The sequence below is a fragment of the Lipomyces doorenjongii genome, assembly GCF_038497915.1.
Source record: "Lipomyces doorenjongii strain NRRL Y-27504 unplaced genomic scaffold V1508scaffold_11, whole genome shotgun sequence".
Lineage (NCBI taxonomy): Eukaryota > Fungi > Ascomycota > Lipomycetes > Lipomycetales > Lipomycetaceae > Lipomyces > Lipomyces doorenjongii.
Window position 1 is genome coordinate 322,127 of NW_027118078.1, and position 8,636 is coordinate 330,762.

The following is an 8,636-nucleotide window of genomic DNA, read 5'->3' on the forward strand; positions in this document are numbered from 1 at the left end:
GTGAGGTGTATGGAGGTGTAATTCGACGTCTTGTTTCGAAACACAGAGTTTTCTGCATGCAACTGGGGAGAGTCTAAGACGTTACTGTTATCAGCCATTAGAACTTGACCGTCAGCGATTTGCCGAATAAGGTGCAGAGGCGTGCGACTGAAGGCTGGAAATCGCCACGTTCTCAGACTCATAACGTAATGGAACATATATAGCTTGGTCGAAGCTTGTTATTGGCGGCGTAAATTGTAGGTACAGAGCTGAAGTTACCCAGCTCATCGCTTTTGGAATCAGGGTTACATTTCACTGAAAGTACCTCGTCTGTTCGCGATGTCGATGATTGCAAGTCAATACAATAAACAAAAGTTTGGAACCCGCATCCGCACATTGGCGATTCTTGTTCGACTGATCCTAGCCCTTAAACTCATGTGATATTATCTTCTGTGTAATATAGAATTATTCTAGTCCTTGCACAACTCAGCTGTGCGAATATTTACATGTCTGACCGGGAGCAAGACCGGATCGTCGACATCGAACAACAAGCATCAATTCCCGCGAATTCGCCATCTGAGTCATCGAACTATGGGTCTTTGAGCTCTTGGGACGAAGATATTTATTCTGCCGCTATAGCGTCAAATGTCGTGGCTTCTCCTGGCGCCGCGGGCGCCGCGATCGCCAATGCTAAGGACAAACAGGGCGACCACAATAGCGACGAACGGAATGTCGATCGGATGTATGCTGCGAAGGAGGCGCTTGCACGCCTTACGAGGGACTTACAGGAGACTATCTTGTATGCGGATCTTGGTAACGATGAGTACAGCGGCCGTCCCGTATATTGCGGGCCTGCAGCAGGCGTTTCCTTCAAATTCGCGAAATCTACATGTGAGCTGCGGATTACTAGACAATTTGACTTATACCTAATGAACACTATTAGACAGTGAGGTCAACTGTTTCAGATCCTGTTATCCCCTATATTCCACCACGCCCCGAAGATGCAGAAGTCAAGCCAAGACGGAAGCGAGGTCGGCCAAGAAAAGTGAATGCTGAAAGTCCAGTTGTATCGCTGGCGACGACCCCGGCGGAATGTCCCAGCGAGCCGGCTACTACGCACACGGAGGTAGTCGTTAGCGCTTCGGATAGTGCTCCAGGATCTCAAAGCGACGAGACCACTGAATATTACAGTCTCACGGATGCCTCGAGTGAAGAGTCAATACAGTCCCATCAAGGAGCTGCAAGTGTCCTGGATAAGCTTCCGATATCACGAAAATCATGGAAGAAAAACATAGAGTTTGAAGTTGAGGTTCCTGCAGAGCACAACGAGCAGCCACAAACTCGACCTAGGCCATTTAAGAGAAAGCGCATGCGATTTCCTTACTTGGAGTCAGAAGGTATACCATCAGCACCTATCCCCAGCGAGCAGCGTCCTAAGATGCTGCCGCTTCATTTCACTGAGGCTGCCGATTTCAGAGGTTCGATGTTAGAAACATATAAGGCGCACCGAAAATTATATGTGACGGATGTCATAGGACCATCGTGGTGTGAGCTTCAGTTTTTTTACAAGTATTACTTCAACGATTTCAAACCGACTGCAACAATGTCCAAAGGAACGCACATCCACAAGGAATTAGAGAAGCAATATATGCTGGAAATTCCTATAGCAACGGAGGAAATGACGCGTGAGGATAAGCAAGCCGTCAAGCTATTGAATATGCTGGTTATGTTGCAGTCGCTGACTCAGGGTGCCCGCAGACACCAAGAAAATACCATAGTTGTAAGTCGTGCATATGATTGGTCGAAGTATTTCCATGCTAAGATTCGAACAGCGAGAATTTCCCGTGTTTGGCTTTTTTGAAGACGTGTTTGTATCCGGCGTTATTGACGAAGTTTCGTTCATGTATGGCCGGCCAATCCAAGATGGCATTGAGTTTATTGATGCGGACTATAATCCTGAGTCGCCACCTCAGAAGACTCTATCTCTTCCCGCCGCACAGCAGCAGACTTTCAGTCTTGAGGCCAATGCTGGCACAGCAGACTTTCCCACTCTAGAGTCATATTCGTCATCTCAAAGGTTGATCGAAGATCAGAAGAACATCACATCATATTTTAAGCCACTTAGTCAAGCATCTCTGGCTGAAATCTTACATGATCACTCAGTGGAATCACAACCTGTAATGGATTCTGCGCCCGATGATCCCTGGGAAGACGACGAGGCGTTTATCAATTCTTTAGAGTTGAAGCGCCGAAGAATTCGAATTGCGGACTCCAAGACGCGGTATATTCGCCAGTTACCGCACGATTCACAACAACGTTCCACATACTACCAACTTTTGATATATCATCGTCTATTGACCGATCTAACTAAGGGGAATTTCGACTTCAGTCGTATGACGGCAGTGTTATTGTTAGATGCTGACGCGGAACTAAGCGATATTTTCAAAAGAGAGATTCAGCAGAACGAGTACGTAACTGCCACTCTTTCCGCCGAGATCCTTGAGGAAGGCAATCATCGAAGTGATGAGTATCGCGCTTCATTATTGTCCCTGCGGACGCTGAGAGAAGTATGGGACGCATTGCGGTTGAAGTTCTTAGAGTTTGCGGATGAAACGAGTGACCAGATGTCTGTGGTATGGATAGCCTGCATACAATCACCTGACGAGCTATTACTAATGTGAGTTAGGTATACTATTGGCAGGGCGATGGCCAAGTATTTGCAGGAATTGATTACACGTACAGCGAAGAAGATCTACAAGAGTTTGTTGCAAGTTCGCTGTCTTACTGGCGTGGCGAGCGAGATCCAAAAGGAGTCGAAGTTGAGGACGCGTACAAGTGCCGCTCCTGTCCATATGCGGAGCAATGCCTGTGGCGATTAGAAAAGATCCGAGAGAGCACAGAGCGTAATCGGGCGCAATTTCAAAAGAAGTATGGCAAGAGAGCTCGATCAAGACCCCCGGGGCAGCTTGTGGTCGAACGAGGAGTTGATGATATGTAGCAACTGTCTGGAACGATTTGGGGATTGTATATTATAAGCTCAGCTGGGTAGTTGGGCTAAAACGTGGGATTTCTGGGTGTTTACATATATAATTGCATGACGCACGAGGTATATATAGTACCCTCCAATATTATACAAAGTTCTATCATCTCATCTTAAAATCTCGCGGCTTTTGTTGTCTTGTCATATAACTCCAAGTTCAGCGCCGCCAGGAAGCATGGGATCTCACGTCGCTCCTGCACCCAAAATTGAATTAAGTTCGAACATTCTTGTGCGAATGGACTGTCTGCTCGGCCCGACAACTTCATTGTGCCGAGTTCAGGGTCGAACGTGAAGGATTCTTCATCTGACGCTGCGAACATCGAGGTTGCACGAACTTTGTTGTTCGGAAGGAAATCAAGTTTGTAACCGAGCAGCGAATATACGGCCTCTCGGAACTCCATTGATTTCGCGGACCAGATCTGTCACGTTAGCGAAGATTATTATAGCAGCAAGAGAGCTCACCTCCTTCAATCTCTTCATTCGTTTCTCTTTCTCGGCAACCAGTGTTTCCATTTCCTTCATTTCGAGTTTCAGTCGATCTAACGTATTCACGCCCACGACTTGGCCAATATCCTCTCGCCGCCCATTCAGCTGTGCTATTAGGGAATTGTTTTCCGTCTGTAAGACGTCCAGCATTTTCTTTTTCACAATCTGGTCCTTTGCCGCTGGATTGTCTCGAAGCTCTACTACCCGTACCTGCGCTTGTTTGGCTTGTTCGAGCGCCGCTATTCGTTTTTCTAGCACCGCGATCTCTTTGCGAGCGAGTTCTTCTTTGTTCACCAAGGCAGTATATCCTGTATACGTCATTATTAGATTAATATGTCACAAATTAATTTAGACGCATACCGTCCTGAAGCTTGCGATTCCGCCGAAGTAACTCTCCTATCCGCTCGTCATCGTCCTCCTCAATCTTATGCTTCCTAATATTGGCCTGTCCGCTGTTGGCAATTTCGGCTTGCTTGAGCTCAGTGGTTAACTTGACAATCTCCTGCTTTAAGTCTTCCAGTATAGTTTCCAGTTCCTCAATTCGACCTGCTTTCTGTTTGTCGTAGTTTCCTTGCATGTACATAGTCTCTTCGCTGTCATATGTCTTCAATTGGTCACGCAAAAATGCCGCCTCTTTGGTGGCGAGATTCTTCTGTCGCTCGACCCGTGCCATTAGTTTAGCATTCTTGTCAAGGGCATCCTTCAGCTGCTGCACATGCTGTTCCACTTGCTTCATTGCCTGTTCGTCGACCTGCATGCCCTGCGTCCTGGCCGCAATCTCAGCTTCCAGCCTGCCCACCTGATCAACCAAGGCAATCTTTTCCGTCCGTTCCTGAGACAGTGCCTTCAACGCATCCTCCGGACTCTTAAAATTGTCCGTCTCGTCAAAGAAAGCAGTCCATCGTGCCCGTTCCTCACGCAATGTTGCGGCTTCCAGCTCCGCCTCCGCGACCTGCCGCCGAAGTTCCTCCATCAACTTCAGTCTCGCTTCCAAAAGCGTCTTCTCTTCGGCGACAAACTTGAATTTCTTGTGTTCCTCGCGCAGTTGGTTTAGCTCGGGCGTCATTATATGAAGTTTCGATTCTAAACTTTTGGATTTGGCAAGTTGCTCAGACAATTGTCGCTGCACGGTATCAAGAAGGTGCAGATCATCTGTCTTAGCCTTCAAGCTTTTATTCTCGCTTGAAAGTTTTTCAACCATCTCGTTCCGCTCGTTCAATTCGACAACTTTTTCTTGCAGTGCCGTATTCAAGTCGGCAACCTGTTCCTGCAAATCCCGCAACGCGCTCGTTATTGTCCGCTCTTTAACCTTAAACTCGTCCGCCTGCCGTCTTATCGCAGACTCTGCCGAGCGGAGGGCGGAGGATGCTTCGTCGTGTGCATCGCGCGCTTCACCGAGGTCGTGTTGTAGGCTGCGGTTCCTTTTCTCAAGCGCTGATTTCTCTGGCGGCCATTCTTCTTTGAGTTTCTTGAGCTCAGCCGTCAATTCTTTATGCTTGTCAAATAGGAATTGCTGATCGCTTTCCAGACCCTGCCGTTATAAATTCCAAAGTCAGTCTTGATCGGAGACCGTGTTAACGGAGTGAAATGGACATACATCCGCGCGTTTACCTTCCTCTGTTATTTTCGATTCCAGTTCCCGAATTGTAGCTTCGAAGCGCAGTTTCTCGCGCTCCCGCTCATCTTTCAGATTCGACAATTCGTATTTCAGACCGTGGTTTTCAGCGCGTAGGACGTCGATTGCGGTAGTTGACCGGTCAATATTACTTGCATCTTGAGATGCCTGGAATAGCGGCCTTGATACTATCTATTTCAATAAAGACGTAGTTAGTAGGGTGACCACTCGACAATCAAATTGGCTAGGTACCTTTGGAGCTGTATTATTTGCTGGAGTGAATATGGACGATGACCTGCGAGGCATGGGGATCGAGCTCGCGGGAGCAATCGCTGGACCAGGCTGTCCGCGCAATGGCGTCGCAATGGACTTGCGCATAGTCTCGTCTCAATGTCCTGCACTAGCAATAGAACTAGATAATGGACATGAGTGCGGTGTTCTGTTAAACCAGGCACCAAACTGTTGAGGAATATGGTTTTGGGTTGCTGTCAACAGCAGTACAAAGCCCTCAGACTGCGGTCTAGCTCGTTGTTTCCTGTGCGCGTACTTCCCCTGACTCGACTTCGTTCATGTTCAGCAGCCACAGCACGATTAATGTCGACATACGAGTCCATAATATTCATATCTAGCGAAGTCCTCGTTTACCAGATCCCACCTCTCCGTTCATCAAAAGGCTATTGCGCCTCAGAATGGGACGTCGACAAACCGCTATGGCGCGGCCGCCTGCGCGTGCTTGAAGTAGCTGCCGACGCAGCAGCTAGCCGCGTCCGCTGCGAACTCCGGCTAGAAGATAGCAGCAATGGCGAGTTATTTGCGAGCGCGCCGTATTTACTGACGGGAAAAGGGGTGGAACAGGTTACAGACTCTAGTCGATTTTTCGTGATACGGGTCGTGGACGGGGAGAGACACGCGTACTTGGGGATGGGGTTTATGGAGCGGAGCGAGGCATTTGATTTTAATATTGCATTGCAGGATTTTAAGAGGTGTGTTTTATATGTGCGAAATTTGACTGGGTGCTAACTGGAAAAGACATGCGAATCCAAGCGCTGAGATCATACCGAAGAAGGAGGAGGTCAAGGATTATTCTTTGAAAGAGGGACAGACAATTACGATATCGTTAGGGGTGCGTCTTATTGAATATCATTCACTAAATGAGTATGCGCTACTAACAGACTAAGTGTAGAAAGGAACTCGTCGCAGGAGATCACCGAATACGATGAGTGAGAATGCAGAGAATGCAGCCAGTAACGCCGGTGCGCTGCCGTTCCTTCCACCACCGCCATCGGCACAGGAGGTAAAAGACCAATTGCGGACTGTGGCACATGCGACCGAGGATAATGATGATTTTGGTGATTTTGTGTCATAATGGAATATAATGGGCAGTATGGTTGAAGGTTCATTCGCATGGATTCATGGGTGCAACTTCTTGGTTCTTTAATAAAAGCATTGTCTATGAGAATATGCCAAATACCAGATCGCTTTTCATGTAGATATCGCCGAGCTGAGGCCACCGCGTGAAATTGCCCGAACGATTATCGGGAGTATACAGTCGTTCACAAAAGGATGTTGTCAATTAGTCGCGTTTTGCCGCCGAATTTGTTTGGTACTCTGACTGCCAAGCTCACGATCGCGCCTTTCAAAGGGTGCACTGTCTCTAGTTCTTCGAGAGTATCTTTGTCGTTTACGCACACATACTCGATTTCTTCTTTGTCGAACTTTTCGGTTATCGTGGAGACCACGGCTTCAATGATCTTCTCGGCGGAAGTGTTTTGCCGGTATACCATGACCGCGTTCTGGAGACCTTTGTAGATGGCGGCCGCATCTTGTCTAGTTTGCTCTGTCAAGTACGCGTTCCGTGAGCTTAGTGCCAGTCCGTTTGCGTCTCGAGATGTAGGTACGACATGCACTACCGATCCGTAGCACAAGTCCTGGACGAGACGCTTCACAACCACTGTCTGCTGAATGTCCTTCTGGCCGAAATATACCCGCTCAGGAGTAACGATATTGAGCAATTTAGAAACAACCGTCGCCACGCCGCGGAAGAATTGAGGTCGAATTCTGCCCTCCAATTGCTCGGACAGTCCGTGGACGGTCACGAATGCGCCTTTCTGCTCGGCGATATGGAGCGGGATGCCGTTGGGATACATTTCCTCCACATGTGGCGCGAACACCACATCCACCTGTCTGTTGTCGCCATCCTGGGCAGCTAATTGCTCGATGTCGGCGTCAAAATCGCGAGGATATGACGCGAGGTCCTCGGTCGGTGCGAATTGGGACGGGTTCACGAAGATGGACACCATGGTCGCGTCGTTCATCCGCATGGACGACTGGACTAGTCGCATGTGCCCCGCGTGCAACGCACCCATAGTCGGGACAAGGCCGACGGTTAGACCTTTGGTAAGCTGTTCGCGACGCCAGGACCGAACTTCCGCTGCCGTCCGGAGAATCTGGATCGGGGATTTCCTAGACTCGGGGACCTCGGCGGCCGCGGCAACGGTGCCATTGTGTCTGACTGTGTGTAGTAGTGGCGAGAGGTTGTATGACGGTAGTAAGTTGAACAGACGCAGGACGGACCTGGTCGACGGCCAACGACTTCGTGAAGCCATCTGTGTTCTAGATGTTTGAGGAAGGACGCCTGTTGCTGTGTACGCCGTCAGTCTCACCTGCACAATGAAGCAAAAACTGCTTACCACAATAACTTTCGCGATTGCTCTAATGCATCAGCAGGGTTACATATGTATAGATATATTTGGTCATTGAATGTAAAAGCGTGTGCACGCGATGGAACACGGCAAGGAACAGGAGGGGAAAATTTGGGGATTGACTTTGCAGCTTCTGGTACGTTCTCGAAGTACCGGCCACAAATTAAGCTCAAGGGTTAGGGAACAAGTCGGGACATTTGGGGGGAAATAGTCAAGGATGGTTCGTGTTCGTCGCATTCCAGCCTCACTTCTGTTGCCATTCTTTGTATGCTAATCCGTCCATATATGATGGGACTGGCCTGATTGGCAGTATAAATAGTCGTGCAATACTCGTCGGACAATCGAACCAAGTCTCTAGTTTTTCATCAAGACTGAGACTGGCCACCAGATAGATTGTATAACGCCTGCGTGGTATGTGCGAGGTGCTGTTTGAGCGCAGCGTGGTAGCACAGCTCGGACAGAAGGTGTGCTGCGTCACAATACACAACAGTCACTGGCTATGCGACAGCACTCATATTTCTAGTTTGTTTCTGATGTCTCTCCTCTGATTATAAATATCCTCCTTCTATCTCGCTGCCACTGCTTTCCTTACCCCCGCTAAACTGCACCCGAGAGACTACTAAGCGTGACATGGAGTCCGTTCCCGGAAGTAAGCTGAAATGCCGGACCTGTGATATATCCAAATAACCTAGTTGCTATCTAGATAAGCCTCAAGCTCATTGCCCCTGCGGTGCAGTCGACGACCAGAATACTCCAAATACAAAAATTGTTCCCAAACCGTTTTGGAATGAAGATTCCTGTCGTATCAGTCGCA

At 48.5% G+C, this 8,636-nt stretch overlaps 4 protein-coding genes across 4 annotated transcripts; 2 read left to right on the plus strand and 2 right to left on the minus strand.

Annotated features, from left to right (window-relative positions):
* Nucleotides 1–341: 341 nt before the first annotated feature.
* V1508DRAFT_32611 (exonuclease V) lies at nucleotides 342–3,055 on the plus strand. Its single transcript, XM_066936620.1, has 4 exons — nucleotides 342–870; nucleotides 927–1,759; nucleotides 1,812–2,612; nucleotides 2,666–3,055. The coding sequence occupies exons 1-4, from the start codon at nucleotides 486–488 to the stop codon at nucleotides 2,975–2,977; spliced, it is 2,331 nt and encodes a 776-aa protein (XP_066797377.1). The 5' UTR covers nucleotides 342–485; the 3' UTR covers nucleotides 2,978–3,055.
* Nucleotides 2,990–5,563, minus strand: V1508DRAFT_413226 (spindle assembly checkpoint component Mad1). The gene is made up of 5 exons (XM_066939746.1): nucleotides 5,373–5,563; nucleotides 5,103–5,312; nucleotides 3,866–5,036; nucleotides 3,482–3,813; nucleotides 2,990–3,438 (listed from the first exon to the last, which is right to left on the minus strand). Exons 1-5 carry the CDS (start codon nucleotides 5,496–5,498, stop codon nucleotides 3,133–3,135), a joined length of 2,145 nt encoding a protein of 714 aa, XP_066797378.1. The 5' UTR covers nucleotides 5,499–5,563; the 3' UTR covers nucleotides 2,990–3,132.
* A 63-nt stretch (nucleotides 5,564–5,626) lies between these two features.
* V1508DRAFT_413227 (uncharacterized protein) lies at nucleotides 5,627–6,702 on the plus strand. The gene is made up of 3 exons (XM_066939747.1): nucleotides 5,627–6,103; nucleotides 6,150–6,243; nucleotides 6,304–6,702. The coding sequence occupies exons 1-3, from the start codon at nucleotides 5,715–5,717 to the stop codon at nucleotides 6,484–6,486; spliced, it is 666 nt and encodes a 221-aa protein (XP_066797379.1). The 5' UTR covers nucleotides 5,627–5,714; the 3' UTR covers nucleotides 6,487–6,702.
* On the minus strand, nucleotides 6,244–7,921 carry V1508DRAFT_383113 (Pantoate-beta-alanine ligase). The gene is made up of 2 exons (XM_066937736.1): nucleotides 7,811–7,921; nucleotides 6,244–7,761 (listed from the first exon to the last, which is right to left on the minus strand). The coding sequence occupies exon 2, from the start codon at nucleotides 7,724–7,726 to the stop codon at nucleotides 6,674–6,676; it is 1,053 nt and encodes a 350-aa protein (XP_066797380.1). The 5' UTR covers nucleotides 7,727–7,761; nucleotides 7,811–7,921; the 3' UTR covers nucleotides 6,244–6,673.
* Between the last annotated feature and the right edge of the window lie 715 nt (nucleotides 7,922–8,636).